The sequence below is a fragment of the Carya illinoinensis genome, chromosome 4 (assembly GCF_018687715.1).
Source record: "Carya illinoinensis cultivar Pawnee chromosome 4, C.illinoinensisPawnee_v1, whole genome shotgun sequence".
In the NCBI taxonomy this organism is placed as follows: domain Eukaryota; kingdom Viridiplantae; phylum Streptophyta; class Magnoliopsida; order Fagales; family Juglandaceae; genus Carya; species Carya illinoinensis.
The window spans coordinates 22787882-22807500 of NC_056755.1; the positions used below are offsets into that span (position 1 = coordinate 22787882).

Genomic DNA, 19619 nt, shown 5'->3' on the forward strand with positions numbered 1-19619 from the left:
ACGTTCATCTAGTCCATCAAAATGGTGATATTTAGTGTCCATTCTTTTCGGCATTTACATGCTCTGTAAGTAGAGGAAACTGAACATCATGCAGCATGAAGATGAAAATAAAGGCTATAACTATTACTTATGCCCAACATGGATAAGGTTCAAGCTTAGCCCACCACTTCGCTTAAACTCCAATAAAATTTTTGAAGATAAAGTAAGAACAGCTTACCCATTATTTTAACGAATGATGCATGCATTTCCCTTACAATGCAAAAACTCTGCACTATCAGAAGACCCAGCTAGCAGTACTAACCTTGTAAAAGGCACAACACACGATTAAGAATGTGTGAAAAACATGCAAAAAATTGATTCGAAATACAAATAATCATCTTCAATCAAACAATGTATGAATGAGATGCTTGAAAACAGAGGTCGAAACCAGAGGTCAAACACCATGCAAAAATGATTTTTTTTTCCATGCCCTAATCCAAAATATCCATCTGAAAAAACCCAAAACTCACCTCTCCCAGTACACAAAATGAACGTAACCATATGGAAGTTCACTGGTCTGAAAATGTTTTACCTCCGTATGATCAACGACGGCGGCGAGGGACGGGGGTCTTCGCACTCCAACTGTTTGCTCCTTTAAATGATTTCCACGCAGTGGTGCCTCTTTTGTGTATGAAGTAGCGTCGCTCGGTGTCGCTGGGGAGAGAGACGGCGTTGCCGGTGGCGCTGGGCGGAGGAAGGTGAAGCTGGGCTGAGGGAGGAGGGGTTTCGTGGGAGGAATTCGAAATTTTCTGTTTCGTTTTAGCCAACCGAAATATCACGTTTTTACATTTCTAAAACGCACGTTTGAAAAAAAAAAAAAAATTTAAAAATGACGCCACGTACGGTGTGCAGAGTGTGCAGCTGTATAGTTGTGGATGCGTAGTCTTCCTCTTTACCAAATACGCACGTTTTCAATATATTTAAAAATTAAAAAAAAAAAAAGCCACGTAGGCTGAATTGCGCAGGTTGAGTTAAAAGGGATAGTTGTATGGCATATCTCCTAAAATTAACAGCTCGAGCAAGCGGGGAAGCAGTAGTGCACACAGAAAGAGGCAGATACACAAAAGAAATGGCAGGAATCGGACCGATCTCGCAGGACTGGGAGCCGGTAGTGATCCGCAAGAAGGCTCCCAACGCTGCCGCCAAGAAGGACGAGAAAGCCGTAAACGCCGCTCGCCGCGCCGGCGCCGAGATCGAAACCGTGAAAAAATGTCCGTATTTCCCTTCATTATCAATCTCCTCGCCTCCCAAATCTATATGTAGGAGAAAAATTCATTTATCCGTTAAATTTACTTTTCTTTTTTTTCCTCTAAAGAGAAACCTTTTCTTTCCTGCGATAGTTAGGGTTTGATAGATTTCAATTGCAACTTCTGGCAAGTTTTGGTTAATGGTGCTTGTTTGTCTAAGTTCTCAATATTTTTTTTTTTAATTTGATATTTGGTTTATTTAGTAAGAGTAATGCTACTATTTCCCTAATTTGTAGTTCTTATGCGCGAAAAAAAAAAAAAAAAAACTATAGATTTTCTCAACCTTTTTGTCTTTATGTTCTTCATTTTTTTTAATAAGCCATGTGGCGCCACATTGTAGTTCCACATGAATGGAGCAATGTGGGTGTTATAAATTAGGGAACATAGTAAAATTACTCATTTAATAGTTATAGCGTTAAGATGATTAAATGGTGTGTTTTTTAAACAAAATATAATTTGGGTGTTGTGGGATTCATTGGTATAACTGGGGTCCTTTCACCTCTGTGGTGAGTTATTTGTTTTGAATGAGACTGGCATAGTGGCATCTGTGTGTTTGTGCTAGCTTGCTTGCGTCTTGATAATGTTGATTTTCCTTTGAATTACAATAATTCCACATAAGTGTTGAACGTTTCATGGTCTTATCATAATACTAGTTGTGTGGTATGACATGTTGTGTCTCGTATCAGTAGGTTTATTAGAATGTTAGTTGATGCATACAATTGTATTATTGCTTGTAGTTGTTGAAGTTACTGTGTCTTCCTTTATTCTATCTAGAATAGGCACTCAATTAGTGTCGTTTGTTACATGATGGCAGATGGGGGAATTGGTGCCCTAGTTCTCTCTGTCTTGTGTTTTGATCGCATTGTTGATGGATTTTTAGACGTTCCATTCTAATAGCTACTTCAATATATTTTGCAGCCACTGCTGGGACAAATAAAGCTGCCTCTAGCAGCACTTCTCTAAACACGAGGAAGCTGGATGACGAAACTGAAAACCTTGCTCGTAAGTATAATTTTTTTACCTATTTACTGTCATCCTTATGAGTCTCTTCACACTCTATAATTTATGCGGTTACAAAATGAATCTGCCTTGAATGACCTTCACTGTGGACATTGGATTCTAATTTGCTGATACTATCGGCATTAAATTTTAGTTTCCTTCTTTAAAATATTATATCCTTCAAGTTGTGAATTTATGAGAATCATTTCCGGGGAAATCTGTGGTGTGAGTTTTGCTTTTTAAAAATTTTCCTAATCTGCTGAAATTTCCTATTTATGACATGCATGTATGGTTAATGAGTGCATCCAGTTAAAGTAGGTAATTATATCCTAATGTGTTTTGGACTTATTTAATTACATATTTCCTTGTGTACATACAGGGCACATTTTTTATTTTTAAAAATGGTACTGTTCTTTTTTTTTTTAATGCGGGAAACCTCGAATTACCTAAGACGCAATTGGTCTTGGTTCTGGTCAGCATCTTGTTCTTGCCATTAGAATTCACTTCAAAAACTTTCACATATTGCCTTTCCTCCCCGGCACTTTGTGTATCCATTTTTTCCCTCATCTTTCTTCTATCCTTGTGATTTAAATTGTTTAATGGACTGAAGATTATTGTAAGTATTGCACATAATTTTTCTAAGCATTAAAGCTAAGGTTCCTCCACATCACAGGAGAAGAGTTTTTCAAAGACTTGTTTGTTTCTTTCTCCTGGATAATATTTCCTACATGAATTATTTTTCAGAAAAAATGGTGATTGGCTTAGAATTAAAAACTGATGTTTCGCACTTCGAATCATTGACGACCCAAAAGTTGGCTTGGCACGAGGTCTGGTAGATATTGGAAACTCAGCTTTACATAAACAAACTCAAATTTTGGTTGGAGTGAAACAAAGCATGATGGTGAAGAAACTAAGAGAGAATTTGGGAGCAATATGTTTAGAACATGATCTCAGAAAATTTGGTTCCCAGTTTCAATGTTTTTAATTATGTGGCTAATCATGTATATCATTTTAGGATTTTTATGCTTATATCTGTCAATGAGTGCAGATGAACGTGTACCAACTGAGCTAAAGAAAGCTATTATGCAAGCTCGAATGGAAAAGAAGCTTACACAGTCTCAGCTTGCTCAAGTAACTCTCTCTCTCTCTCTCTCTCTCTCTCTCTCTCTCTCTCTCTCTCTCTCACAATAAATGAGGTAATCCATCAATAAATTTTTCTTTCTAGTAAGACTTATGACTATCATCCCTAAGTATAACTCTAGAAATAAAAACATCTTGATACCATCTATAATTAGACATTTGACGGCATCTCAAATTATTTAAATAATTGCTAATACGATTAGTAATGTTAGAGGGAGTTCCAACAAAATATTTAAGAATAGTATAAATCCCTTCCTATATATATATACACACACTCACTTCCATATTTTGACCTGTATAGTGACAACCATCACATTTTTGTAGATGATTAATGAGAAGCCTCAAGTCATACAGGAGTATGAATCTGGCAAGGCTATACCTAATCAACAGATCATTACCAAGCTGGAGAGGACTCTTGGAGCTAAATTGCGTGGAAAGAAGTAAAAGGAAGCCTTGGAATAAAAATAAGGAAACTTGTTGGTCTTTATGTTTAGCCGATGCTGCATCGTGATGTGCAGTTCGGTAAATCATAGCCAAAGAATGGTTGCCTCAGAACTACTGTCTCTATGTAAGATAACTCTTGAATGTTTACTCGTTTGCTTCAACTTACCTGATCCAAAATTACTACTGCGTGTTCCCTGCCTATATACTTACTCAGATGGCTTCTGCCATCCAAATGTGTTCCCCATTTTTTTTTCCTTTTTTTTCTTTTCTTCTTTTGACTGAATACATTAAGGATAGAGGGGCCAGTTAGATCTATAAAAGAAATTTCTGTTCATCCTCATGTAGCATCCTGCTGGATTGTCTTGTGCTCTCCATGAATGCCATCGAGATTACATGGTTTTGTATGAAATTTAGGGAAGATTACCATTCAGTTAAGGTTCTTGGGGTTTTGCACTTGTTGAAAATTGGTAGTTCTAGTTTAAAATGCTTAGAACTAGTAGCAGTGGTTATTGTGAGAACCTGATTTTAGACCAATCACGTAGAGAAGCAAAGAGGGAACAGACTTAGAAAATTCATATCTTTCTTTAGAAATCTTTTTAGATAAAAAGAAAGATGGATTAGTTACATACTTTAGGATCCCTGGTCAAAAAATGTGGTATCACGTGTCACCCACGTTTGAACTTCAAGAATGCCACTTGGCAGTGACAAGAAACCTCTAAAATATTTTTGAGTTGGATCCACACCATTGACCACCTTGTATACATCATCTTAGGTCAATGACCGATGACACATACTTACACCTATCCTAATTTGCCACATCATCAAGATCTTGCCATATCATGCGGCTCCACCATTTGCATTGTGCAGATCATGCCCATGTCAGCCAGATCTGGCCACTTTTCAGGCCTCAATTAGCCAAATGACAAGCCCCCAAGTCAAGAGACACTCTGTCTTATAGTAATGACTCTTTGACTAAGTGTAACACCCCCTTCCCGTAGGATAGAGATATTACCAACAATCATAGCATAGTACCTAGTAAAGAGATTCATATCCTGAAATATCTCATTTATTAAAAAATATTGAATTGAAAAGAACATAAATAGTCCTTGGAACTTGAAACTGAAAATAAACAAAACATAAACTGGTCTTAAATAAAACATGAGAGAACTGATCCTTGTGAAAAAGTGCACTTATTTGATTCTAAGTCCTTGAACTAGATTTACTCCTAGCCATCCAGCTTAGCAACATCAAATACTTCCATCTGTGTTAATTAAACATAGAAGAAAATAGAAACAAACAAAAATGAGTCAGAAGACTCAGTAGATAGCACATCATATCGTAAAATATTACAAAACTTATCATAGACTTAATTTTTGAAAGACTCTTGATAACTTACATATATCATTCACGGAATCTCATAGCAAGTCTAAACATCATTAACATGAACAGAAACATACATAATCATGGCAACCATGTAACGTAAATGTATGAATAACTTGTATATCTTGTATTTTACTTATTACATAGTGAACCACGCTTGAGTCCATGGCACCCCATAACTTGTCATAACATGGAGTGGAACACGCTTGAGTTCGTGTTCACTTAACTTGCATAACTGATCATAACATGGAGTGAAACGCGCTTGAGTTCGTGTTTCATCTAACTAGTGTAACATGAGGTGAAACACGCTTGAGTCCGTGTTTTACTTAACTTGCATAACATGGAGTAAAACAAGCTCGAGTCTGTGTTTCACTTAACTTGCGTAACATGGAGTAAAATACGCTGGAGTCCATGTTTTACTTAATTTGCATAAAATGAAGTGAAATACGCTTGAGTCCATGTTTCACCTAACTTATGTAACATGGAGTGAAACACGCTTGAGTCCGTGTTTTACTTAACTTGCATAACATGGAGTGAAACACGCTTGAGTCCGTGTTTCACTTAACTTGCGTAACATGGAGTAAAACACGCTTGAGTCTGTGTTTTATTAAACTTTTATAGCATGGAGTGAAACATGTTTGAGTCTGTGTTTCACCTAATTTGTGGTAATCACGCTTGAGTCTGTAGCTTCGTCTTCACATAACTTGTGGTGATCACGCTTGGGTCCGTGTCACTTTAAAATATTTATCTTTCTTAATGCATGAGAACTTTCTTGGACTTCATAGACTTTTCTAGCATGACATATTCTTTGTACATGACATATTTTTGTACATGGCATGGCATAACATGATATATTCTTGTGTATGGCATTTTCTTGTACATGGTATAGCATAGCATGACATGGCCTAACATGATTTAAACATTTTGACATTTCATGGCATACATGATCTGATTATTTTATTACATGGCATACTTGACTTAAATTACTACATGAACATTTCATGGCATACGTGACTTGAATACTACGTGAACATTATATGATATACGTGACTTGACTTATATGTGAACATTACATGGCATACGTGACTTTTTAATAATATTCAGTTCAGCAAGCAACAAAACCATACATACAAGTATCATGTTATAATCCATCAAAGATCGTGAAAGGAATCTAACCTTGACTTGGCCCTTGCCATAGTGTAGATAACCATCATAAGCACATCGTATTTTCATATAACAATAATATTTACAGTACACATATATTTATATGATCATACTATTTACCCTTTAGCGTCATTTCCTGATTTTCAACTTGTAGCGCATTACCTATACGAGATGCTACTCGTAACTAATATTTCTAGGAAAATATATCATAGCATTCTAAGTACTAAGAATCATGCCATAAATTAATTCAACAATTATTCAGCCATACTAAATTAATATATATAATATTATTTAAAACTCATAAAATGTTCCTTAGTTTTATATTTAAAAATATAACATAATAAATTTACACAATACGATCTGCCAATGAGAATATTGACTAAAATAATAGGTTCCATATTATTCAATAGAATATAGTTTAAGACTTACTTTAAATCCCTTAAATGCTTTTTAAAAAAATAAGTCGTAAAACTTGATCTGACTTAAATCTCAGCCAAGCCCCAATTAAACAAACAACCATTTAAAGTTACAAAATCAGTTTCCGTAAAAGTACAACCAGCCCAATATAATCATTAAACCCACATAAAATCAATCCACATACACTATTATGGTAGTTTCTGAAATAAATAGAGCCCACCCAATTAAAGACAAGTCCAGATAAAGCTTAACCCAGCCCCAATTAAACTATCTTAGTAAAAGGGCATTTTGGGAGGGTTGAAGATAGAGGAAACGGAGAAATTCGTAGAACAAGGGGCAGCATCATACGAAAAGAAAGGGACTCAACTCACCGAGAGAAAAGGACCAGTAACGACGGTGGGTCTGGGTGGCTGGAAGTGACTGCTGGGAAATTCTGTGGCTGCTGAGAGGTGTTCCGACTTTTCTTGTGGTGGTCGACGGTGCTAAGCCACAACACACACAACTGTTAGTTAATAACAATGGAGAGAGAAATGGCAGAGGGTTTTATGGGATCGACGCATGCGTGGGTGGAAAGGAGACTTGCCAGCGACGTCTTCCGTGGTGGTTTTCGGCGAAGTGGTGGCTTTTTGGTTGAAGGAGATGGGTTCTTAGTTTGTAGAGGCTGCTACAGTGGCTATGTGTATAAGGTTTTCTGGTGTTTTAACTCTGGAGGATCTCGGGGTGGGTTTTATAGAGAGGGAAAAAAGTGAGTACGTGAATGATCAGGAGACTAGGCTAGAGTTTGAAGTTGTCTAGACTTTAGGGACCTATTCCTACGAGGATACAAACACTGAGAGGATGAGAGTTATTTTTGAAGTGTTAGTTTCTTTATAGGAATCAAACAGAAAATCAAAAGGGTTTAAAGTTAAATCCTATTCAAAACAAAATATCCTCTCAAAACAAATCTGCTAAACATAAGAATAATAATAACAACAACAACAACAACAATAATAATAATAATGATAATAATAAAATTACACTTTTAGGGTCGAGATGTTACACTAAGCGAAGCCAATCACCATCCATGGCCTTATGTCCTTGACATAGGGGTGTCAAATTGTGTTAACGGGTCATGTCAGTATCGTGTCAAAACATATATATTATACTATATAGGTCAATCCTAACCCGGCCGGTTAAGCTTATTGTGTCAAAATTTCAATCCCTAACACGATCTATTAATATAACGGATAGTGTCGTGTCAACTCATTTTGACTCATTAGTGAATATTATGAAATAGGTTAACACGGTATGACACGACATAATACGCGACCTGTTTCAAACTGTTTATGTAAATGTGTTGAATATGCCTGAAATTAATTCATTTGACCTGATTAAATTTAGCATAATTTTATATAAATATTAAAATCACAATATCTATAAAAATTATAAAACTAACTACAAGTCCCCAATTACAATCTAAACAATAAAAATATCGAAATTGAAATTTTAACGATTTTATTTTTAGGTATAAGGGTATAATTGTACTTTTAACTTTCTTTAATAGGTCAAAACGGGTTGATCTGTTATCAACCCTTTAAGCAATCGTGTCTTAACGGGTCAACCCATTTTGATCCGAACTCATTAAGACTAAACCCTAACCCGCTATTATCGTGTCGTGTTCGTGTTGGGTTAACGGGTCGTATAACATATTGCCACCCCTAGTCCTTGTGGCCAAACACCCCATCCATCTGCAGCCCCCCTTGTTTAGTTATTAATTTTTTAACTCTTACACACTTGATTATGACCCTACGCATGTACCATTGGATGAAACTCAAACTAAAGACAATAAATAAAAGCTCATGCAAACCACACAAAACTCCCCATTTCTCACCCTAAACTGATCTGTATTCCTCTATTCTTATCTCTCTCGACACCCTCTCTCTCTCTCTCTCAACATCTCCATTTTTCCTCACATGGGGCTGGTTGACACATACACCCATTCACAACCGACAAGTTTCATTCACACATAGACATCATCATTTTAAGCCACCACCATCTTGAGTAGTAGGTGGGCGCCCAACCTTGGTGATGTTTTCTAAGGTATGAGACCTTCTCTTAAACTTGATCTGAACTTTTGTTTGTTGGATTTAAGTATGTTTATTAGTGAGAATGGTGTTTGCCTAAAGGGAAATATGTCAGTTTGAACTCTACAGTTCTGATTTTATGGTAGAGGGTTTGAGATGCAAATATTTTCTTTAGGGCGAGGCTCATGAGGTTTTGTATTGGGGGCTTCCTTAATCTTGCTATTTAAGAAGGGAGAACCATGAAACTTGTTTTGGCTGAGGAGAAAATCCAAATTTTAGTGTATTACTTATAAAAAAAAAAAGTCTAGGTTTCTTAGCGTGTTGCTTGAAGGCGGATCCTGAGAGCAAGTGCGTTGTAATGATTAAATGTGTGAATGAAAGTGTCTTTGTGTATGGGTATGTTTTGATCAAAGGATAAATACAGACTTGTGAAATCAAAGTAGATCTTGGTTGGTTGATGGTATCGGCTTCCATATGTATGAATGGGGGCGTGTATGCATTGAAAGGAGGTCTTTGTAGCAACCCAGAATGGGGCTCGGTTTTTAATTTATGAAGTCTTGAAAATCTTGTTTTCGTGTGAACTCAAGACTCTTGAATAAAAATGGTAAGATTGAAGCTCTTTATTGTTAACTAAATGGATGAAATTTGAGTTGGATCATAATTAAGTTGGATGAAAATGGTGTTCTGAGTAGTATTGAGCTTGGTTTACCTTATAAAATAAGGTAAAATTTTATGATTGATTGGATGAAAGAAACCCACCTTGGTAATTTCGGTATGATGCCCTATCAGATCCTTAATGATTTAAAAAGGTGTTTAATTAGGATTAAGTTTCAAGATTTAGTGAAATTCTTGGATTGGAGGATAAGCCTTGTGGCTCTCGGGTTGCCGCCCTATTTGGGATCCGAGACGTTATTTTGGTACAAGAAATGAATGTTAGTTCCTTTAGAGAGATGATATTTGTAATCGTGAAATGTATAATTGATGTGCAAATTTTTTTGTAAAAAAATGGATAAATACGGGACTTACAGGAATTTTTTTTTTTTTAATAATAAACCTAACTCTATTTCAAAAGGATTGTGCGATACTTGCATATTCTATAACTGTATCTATTCTTACTCATTTGTAGGCCTGTGCAAAATACCCGTTAGGCTGCACTACCCGCACAAACCGATTGGATCGAACCCGCTAACATCGGGTTGAGTGCATATCGGTTTTGGACAACCAACTAATCCGACCAATTTCGGACGGCACTGACTCAAAACCATTACAGTGAAACATGATTATACACTCACTCTATTTTCTCTGAGTCGAATCAGATCGCGAAATTGTGGGGAAGACGAGGTTTGCTATGCAAAATTGGTTACAGAGGAATAACTTCTACATTTCTAAAAAACTCACGAACAGAAAAGTTTGGCCGACATGGAGGAGGCACTGCTGACCTGGGTGGTGGGACGAAACTGCTGTTGATTTGCACGGCCAAGTAATAGAGACATAGAGAGAGAGGTCGGTGACGGCGACAAAAATTCTAGAGGATGCCGAGAGGGGAACAAGCCGGTGGTTGGCTAACATGGAGGAGGCACGGCTGACCTGGGTGGTGTGGCAAAACTGCCGTCGATCTACACGGCCAAGTAACAGAGAGAGAGGTCGGCGGCGGCGACAAAAATTCTAGAGGATGCCGAGAGGGAACAAGCCGGTGGTTGGCTGACATGGAGGATCATCGCATTTCTCGTCTGAAAATAGATCAGAGCGTTTCAAGATCTGTTTCCAGCCTTTCATTTCATATACCATTTCATAGCGACATGCATGGCCAAGTAACAGAGAGAGAGAGAGATCGGAATGATTTTTTGGGGGAAATATCAGGTCATACGGGTTCAACCCAAGTAACAGAGAGAGAGAGAGAGATCGGAATGATTTTTTGGGGGAAATATCAGGTCATACGGGTTCAACCCGATTATGTTTTATTTGGATCGGGTCAATTGGCATCGCTGTCTTGTATGCTCCTTTTCGGGTCAGGTCGAACCCAAACCCGGTTTGGGCTGGTCGGGTTGCAGGCTTACTCATTTGTTAAGGGGGACAAACAATTGGACAGATTTCAAGCCAATTATTGGAGGGAAGTCATTTTGAGCTTTCGCAAGGAATGCTGCTCAAGGTGGAGGTTTCAAGATTAGGAAAAAATAGTCCAGTGATGGAGTGTCTTGGCCAACTGGAAAACATAGAGGTCTACATAGTGTTGGATGGAAATTGGTCCAAATGTGAGTTCATCTCAGAGTTCTAGGACACTATAAGTGGAGGTTAAGAATAATGAACCTTGCGACACTTTGTTCGACATAGTCTTTTAAGGTATGTTGTTTCTTGACTAAACTTGTAGATTGTATTATTTATTATGGTGATAAATATTCGACTTTTATGCTCTTCTATGTCATGTATGAGTTGCCCTTGATTACTCAAAGTATTATCTTTATGAGCATGTGCATAACTATCATATAATTTTTTGAACATAATGTCTTGGTGGGCAAATCACGACCTCAGGGCTGTGATCGAAACACCTTCGGCAACCCTAGAGTGTAAGTGATTAAAAATAAAGTAATATTCCCTTGGTTTGACATTGGGCTATTTACGATCTCATATGAGATGTAACAATCTCGGATTTCAAGGCTTTACCTTCTTCCTGAGAGGCTAGAGAAACTTAGGCTGAAGGATGGCTACGTGAATCCTTAAGCTCTGCTCAGTTAATCAAAACTAAAAATTTCATATCATCTCATATCAACTCATCATTACAATTTTTTCAAATCTCTATACAAAATATAATAAACAATTTAACTTTTTTAAATTCTAATACAAAATTAATATTAAAAAATTATATTATAACAATATTTTGTTCATTACTATTCAAAACATATCATCTCATCTGTATAATCAAATGAGGTGTTTTTGATATAAGTAAAACTAACAAACATTACACAAATGTGTGGTCAAAGTTACAAATGAACCGAGTTGAGCCAAATTCGAATAAGGATGTTCGAGCTTGATAAGCATATGTACCGTTTGAACTTGGCTTGAATTCGAATATCCTTGTTCGAACTCGGCTTGTTAATCATTAATGTTGTTCGAGCTAGACTTGAACTCAACTAAAGATAAACGAATGAGTGGAGCTTGAGTGGATCAAATTCGATTTTTTTAAATCTGATTTTTATCTTTTAATTAAGAAAAAGATTTTAAATTTTTACAAAAAGTTCTAACCATTAAATTATTCAACAAAATAATTTTGACTAAAAAACTCTTATGATATAAATTTTATAAAATAAATTAACTTATAGTAATAAATTAAAAAAGTACTACATAAAATAAAATGCAATAAATTAAATCATTTAATATATATAGATATATAGATAGCATAATAAATCAATAAAATTATAGCTGTATAATATATTATTATTAAATATAAATTATGAATATATTATAGCATATATTAATAGATATTATATTTAAGTGTATTACAAGCATATGATATAAGTATATAGTTATAATCTATAAGTTATTTTACAAATATTACACAATAAAAATATAATAATATCTAACTATATATAATTAATAAGTAATAGTAATAAATTACAATATGTGTTATCAATTATCTAGTATAATGAAAACTATATTGCGTATAAGGTTAATGATATGATTCCTTAATTAAAAAGAAAACTATCAACCTACGTTATGGTATGCATTATTTATATAAATTATAGTTAATTAGTTAAAGCTAATTCGGTAACTCTTTCAATGAAATATGTATTAATTCATTGATTTATAACTATATCAATGAACTACAATCTATATAACAATTAGAAAATTGATAAATAACATTAAATATTACATAATTTACTAAGTTTATAAAATAAATTGTACCACAAACATAAAAAATAACTAGATATAGATAACTAATTACATAAAATATCTTCAATTAAAAATAATTATACAAAGTACCAAATCCGCGCTTTGGGAGTATAATAAATATATTAAATAAGGTAATTTATAAACAAATTAATAGTATATAATTAAGTATATAAAATACAGTTAACTTGTAATAAAATTAAAACATACATATATAACACATATTCCAAGCTCAAACGAGCCAAGCCGAACTTGTATGAGCTTTATCATGAGCCTAAATTGAGTTGAGAAGAATTTATACTAGTTCTGCTCATTTAATATTTGGACCAATATTAATATTTATGAATATTTCATTTATTAAATGAATTGAGTTTGAATTGAATATATATTAACCAAGCTTGAACTGTTCACAATCTTCATTTGCAACTCTTAAGATTTTAAATGTCTAAATGCTGAAACCATAGATTTTTGCAGATCACTTCGTAGAAAAGGCCATTAGCCACATGCAAACGATTGAGAAAGGTGCCACGATCGACATATGACGGAGTTGTTCTAGTTAGCTTCATCTTGTTCATTTATCCCAATGGGAAAGACAAAAGTTTTTGTTTCCAAGGATTTCGGACATGTATTACAAGAAAAATAATTTTTTGTATCACCTAAATTCGTCGTAAAAAATATAAAGTTGTTGTACAATCGCAACAGTTTTACATTTTTTGAGATGAATTTAAGTGACATAAAAAATTATTTTTCTTATAGTGTGTATTTGATATTGTTAAAACTATCATAGTAATGTGATTTGTGGGGTTTGTTACAATGTTGTAGTGACTTCTAAAATTCTTTGGTACAATAAATGTATAGAAATCTTTACCATTTTGCTACATATTCATTCTCATGCACATTGTTTAGTAACATGCTATGTTGGATGCATACCATTATCATATATGTATGGGATGTGTAATCCGGTGTTATATGTCCAATAGGGAGTCGAGGCGTCATAATTATGGTAAACTATCAATTAAGAGTTTTGCTACATACAAGTATAGTCGTGCATTAATCTGTGTACTAATACTGATTTATTCATACTTAAAATTTAAATTAACACTGTTTTTAATAAAATTTACTTTTTGACCAATCACATCATATTGGTGCACAGATTAGTGCACAATTATGCTTGCAATTATACTTTTCCATCAATTAATCTTTTGACGTAAAATACTGAAGTGGCAGTTTACCACCACGTTATGACCAATCAGGAATGGCACGTGCCATATTATGTACTGTTTCCATTTAAATACTTAGAAAATCATAATAAGCATGCTAGGCCATCATAAACAGTAAACACATATTATACAATTATAGAAAATTAGAAAAAGAGAAAAAAAAAACAAATTAGGAAATTATATTAAGTCAACAAAATAGAAAATCAAAACACATAAATTTTAAAAAACGAAAAAAAAAAAAGGTAAAAAAATTGATAACCAAATTTAAGAAAATAACGTTAAATATTTCGACAACACATGAGAAAACTATAAGAAAAAGAAAAACTCTATGAAAAAGAGAAAATAAAAAGAATTAGAATTATATAAAACTAAAATTAAAAATTAAAAAAATAAAAGCATATAAAATAAAAAATAACATTAAAAATTAAAAAAGAATTATAAACTCGGATGAAATAATAATAATAATAAAAATACAAAAAATATAGAAACAAAAGAAACTTAGAAATATTTTAAAAATCAACTAAATTGAAAAAAATACATATAATGATGAAAAAGAAATTTAATTTATAAAAGCATTACATTAAAAAAATCATTAAAAAAAAAAAAAAAAAAAGGAGGTGAATGCCCTCTCCCAGCTGGCTACCTAGATTGGAAATCGAATTTGACCACCCCTGGCCAATGCCTAGGAAGACGCTACCATTGGATCTAGAGTGGCCGTTACCTAGGCATGGCCCACCGTGTGGTTGTCGGATTTGGTCTCCTACGGTAGCTAGTGTGGAGAGGGTACTCCCTTTTCACCAACTTTTTGTCTTTTCTTTTTCCAATTTTTTTTTAAATTTTATGAATTTTTAAAATTTAATATATTTTATCAAGAGATTAATTTTATTTTTTCTATTTATGTGTTTTTATTTTTAATTTAGTTGATTTATTTTTAATTTTTTAAAGTTTATTTGTTTATATTTTTTTTATTTTTAATATTTTATTTATTTTATAATTTTTATACTTTCATTTTTTTAAAATATGTTATTTTTATTTTTTACTTGAGTTTGACCCATATTTGTTGATATTTAACTATTTTTTTCGCTTTATTATTTTTTTTTTATAACTTTATGAGTTTTAGAAATATTTAATGTTAAGTTTTTTAATTCTATGTTTTCTTGGAGTTATCTTAAGTTTCTGTTTTTGTGGTTTTATATTGTATTTTGTTGACCAAATATGTGGTAAATTATATTAGTCACAGCAAAATAAGTGAAAGTTTAGTCAGAGACTAGTGCTAATCGTACCAGAATTATAAACCGATGAAAGATTCATCTATTAATAATAATAATAATAATAATAATATCTACAAGTCATTGTCACTTTCCAAATAACATTATATAGCACTAATTATTCAACACTCTTGTCCAAGTATGACTTATCAAACAAAATTTGTTGTTTGAGTAAATAGTACATTTTCACAAGTACAATAAATAACATCGGAGACAACCCTCCATCTCTTTCACTCAGGTAGGGTCTGTCCTTCCTTCTCAGAGAACTTCTTTAGGCTACATCTGTATCAAGCCATAAGGTTCTGGTAAACGAAACTATAGGTAAGTTAAACATCTATTACAATATTACTAACAAGAGACAATGCAAGTGAAGATGCTTGCACAGTTTCATGTAAATGATTTGTGAACACATGTTTATGCATGGCGAGGAATCACACTCTCCGGAAAACACATGTATCCATGGTTTTAGTGGGAAACCACCCTCTTATCAAAACACATAAAGTTCATCATATCCCATTCTAAGCAAAGAATCAATCCACAATTCAATGTAGGGAATCTGTTTACCAGGTTAATGTGCAAGCTAATTCACTAGTTTCAAACCATTTGACATGGGGAATCACTCTACCTAGTCAACTGACTCAAAGGCGCCACACATGATACGCCTATGGAATCTCTCTACTTGTATATCAAGTGAGACTAATACGAAAGTGTTCCACCCGAATCATCATAGGGGTCCATCTACCTATATGAAACTATGACACCGTGTCACAAGAATCACTCGACACACCGTAAGACTCACACGCTCTGAAATTGCAATCACCATCAACCCACACTATTCAAACTCATCATCATCAAAATCGCAGTGTAAAGGCAACCCATAAACATAATAAAGAAGATGTATAATTTTCATGTAGAAAGGGTGTGGTGCTCTCTACTTCCACTTGGGATTTGAAGGGATTAAAATATCGAGATATGCAATACAAGATTACATGCCCCTGTTCATGATATTTAGAGATGCAGTACACTTAACATACATCTAACTGTAACAACCCACCAAAATTTGGCGGATGAATTTCTTTAGGCTTTAAGAACGTCGTGAAACCTTAGAAATGTCTCACGAATTAGATAATCGCGTAAGTTTTAGTCTATCAGTTTAGTTAGTTTCTTACCCACGTTGGTAATAGAAACACGATTTTATTAATCTGAGGTACTTAGGAGTATAGGATTGAGAAACGGTTTGCGCCACTAGTCTCAGATGAATATTTAGGATTTTACGAATGATAGCCATTCGAAAATGCATTTTGATTTATTCGAGATACTTAGGATTCCAAATTGGTGAAAGGAATTGCACTATTATGTTTGTAGGATTATTTAGAACTTTATAGTGCAAAGTTATTTTTACTATTTTCGGAGTAAATAGTAGCACCTGTGTTAGCACTAAGTCTAGTCGTTTTCAAATCAAATTGTGAATTGTTTAAATTAGTTTAGAGAAATTTTATTTGAAAATTTGGTAAGATCTTATCCACACTTAGTGAATAGTATGGAACACTCGTCATTAAGAGGAACTATGAAATAAAAATTCGAAGGAAATGAAGAAAAATCAAGCATTGTGATCATGCTATCTAAGCGAAGCACTATTCCATCCAACCATTCATTTTTGTATCAAACCAAATAGAATTTCAACTCTAGTGAAACTCAAAATATTTGAGATCTAATTGAAATTGCAAAACCTTGGTGAAAAAGGAAACCCAAAATGGTTTTCCTAAACCCCAAAAGGTTACCCCAAACCCTAAATGTTGGCCCGTTTTAGCTTAACATTTAATTACTTAATTAAATCACTTCCACATGCTATTAACTATTCAATTTCATGTTACATTATACCTTTGTTTATCATTTTATAATTTGGTGATTTCATTATATCAAGAAAAATTGGGTTTGGGGTTTGGCTTAATAGAAACCAAAATCCCAAATCAAACCCTATTGAAACTCTAAATGAGGTCCAATTGGTTTAGGCCCACTAAGAGTATCCTCATTGGCTTAGCCAAATCCATTTTTAAAATTTAGCCAATATCACACTTCTTTGCATTTGCCTATTCCATTTAAATTTAATCACCACATTGGATTAGTCATTTGCTCTTTATATAATAATAAAAATATTATTAAACTAATAATTTTTTATTTAATTTATTTTTATCACATTTTGTAATTCTAGCAATTTAATATTAATAATTATTATATTCTAATTAAATTAATACACAAAAAATCATATTTGAAATGTCATTTAATGCTAATAACCAAAACTTGAGATTAAACTCATCTAAAATTCTTTATAAATTTCTTAATTACTAATCAAATATCTAGCAACATACTCATTTCATGTCAATAAGAAATCTACACTTACATAAACACCTGCAAGAAAACACATTCTTAATTACAGAACAACTACATAAACACTTACAAGAAATCTGCACTTCCAGCACCATCTTAATTACAAAAAAGTATCTACATAAATTTGCACTTCCAATATTTCAATTACCATGTCTAGCAACATACTAGTGTTCATGTCTAACAACATACCATGTACAAACAATACAAAGAGAAACCCTAGATTACAACACATAACAGCAGTTACAAAAAAACCAAATACATCCACATGAGTTGTTACACATATCTGCTATGCTAAACCCAAAAATCTTCTAGGCTAAACCAAAAAAACCCAAAAATTTGTTCCAAAAAATATCCACATGATGAGTTACAAAATAGCCTGAAATGAGTACTGCCTGCAAAAACATAGAATTAAGAAATATTAATCTCAGAACTTACCAAAAACAACAACTACTAGGATTTCCAGGTGTGCAAAAACAACGACTCTTCAGTAAATTAACCAAAAACAGCAACTACCAAAAATAGCAAAATGAACAATATATTACCAGGTGTCTAAAAACAACAACTCTTCAATGCACTTCTCTCTCCTCCGGCTACTACATTTAATTCAATTCATTCCTATGTTTCTCTAGAATTTCCATTTGAAATGACTTGAAGTATTCTCGCTGCACCGTATTCATATTATCAACATTCAAATTCATGATTTCCATCTCCATCTTCTTCTTCTTATGTTCTATCATCTCAGTCCTATCCCTATAAACCCGACTTACTACCTCCCATCACTCAATCATCATTATCTTCCTCTCACTTTCCATATGGCTTAACATTTCATCAAACTCAGTAGATGAAGATTCTTTGCATTTCCTTTTTCTTTCCCTTTCTTTTTAAGCTTTCTTGCCTAGTGGTTTCTCCAAATTGACAGACATGTGACGCCCCCAAATCCCCACTGATGACTTGCAAAATTTTGTATTGTAGATTTACAAGATCGCTCGAGCGGGTTGCGGGAAAACAAAGATCGCTCGAGCGGAGGCTTTTGGCTGCTCGAGCGAAGTCAGGCAGAGTTGAACGCTCGATGTGCGCTCGACAAGCGGCTCAAGCGAATTTAGGAAGAGTCGAACGCTGGATGCTCGCTCGACACATCGCTCGAGCGAATACCGTATTTTTTCAGATCTAAGGTTTTCCGCCGTCAGAGCATATAAAAGGGATTTTTCACCATTTGACCGTACCTTTTGACTAGAGAACATTTTTGGGACAGAAAAACACAGCTAGAAGGATTCAAATCATCTGTTTTGGTCAGGGAATTCCATATATTGCACGTACATTGGAATCATACACGAGCACAGACGGGAGAAAAGCATTGAAACATTTCCTTGAGTTTTTGAAGACGAGTTGCGGCTGCGAGGAGTATTTTTCAGCGTTTATTTTCTTCCAATATTCTCAGAACAATTATGGTGAATTCATTTATGTTGAATTCCCTTTCTAGCATGAGCTAAATTTTATTTATTCTAGGAAAACGATGAAACCTAGTTCCGAACTATGCTTGATTGTCTATGCTAATTTAAGGCAATTCTCTCTTTGTTTATCTGATTTATTCTGAGTTTATTGCTTCTAATTAACTGGCCATTGATTAGATGATGTTTAATATTGTGATTTACTATCGAAAGAGGGAATCATAGGGTAAATCTTGAATATTTCAGCATAGGTAAGTATAGAGATCGAAAGACTTGTATGAACCTATGTAGTAATTAAATCATTGGTCTTATTGCTTTCTTGATTATTTAATTTGCATATTCTTGTGCGAATTGATAAACAAGAATAATTTTCAATTGACTATCGAAAGAGGCTTTTGGATGAATTAGAGACTTGCTAATAGACAAAAAGAATTAAATTAAATTAGTTGGATGAGTAAAGCATAGTGAAGAATTAGGTGAAATCGATTTACTAGAAGTTTTCTTTCCCATTAATTTG

At 33.9% G+C, this 19619-nt stretch overlaps 1 protein-coding gene across 1 annotated transcript; it reads left to right on the plus strand.

Moving 5' to 3' along the window:
* Positions 1-1034: 1034 nt before the first annotated feature.
* LOC122306133 (multiprotein-bridging factor 1b-like) lies at positions 1035-4070 on the plus strand. Its single transcript, XM_043118545.1, has 4 exons — positions 1035-1250; positions 2205-2288; positions 3334-3416; positions 3750-4070. The coding sequence occupies exons 1-4, from the start codon at positions 1109-1111 to the stop codon at positions 3867-3869; spliced, it is 429 nt and encodes a 142-aa protein (XP_042974479.1). The 5' UTR covers positions 1035-1108; the 3' UTR covers positions 3870-4070.
* The last annotated feature ends 15549 nt before the right edge of the window (positions 4071-19619 follow it).

Coding starts and splice junctions, on each gene's coding strand:
- LOC122306133 (XM_043118545.1), top strand. CDS start 1,109: ATGGCAGGAATCGGACCGATCTCGCAGGACTGGGAGCCGGTAGTGATC. Junction 2,289..3,333: donor CGAAACTGAAAACCTTGCTC/GTAAGTATAATT, acceptor CAATGAGTGCAG/ATGAACGTGTACCAACTGAG. Junction 3,417..3,749: donor CACAGTCTCAGCTTGCTCAA/GTAACTCTCTCT, acceptor ACATTTTTGTAG/ATGATTAATGAGAAGCCTCA.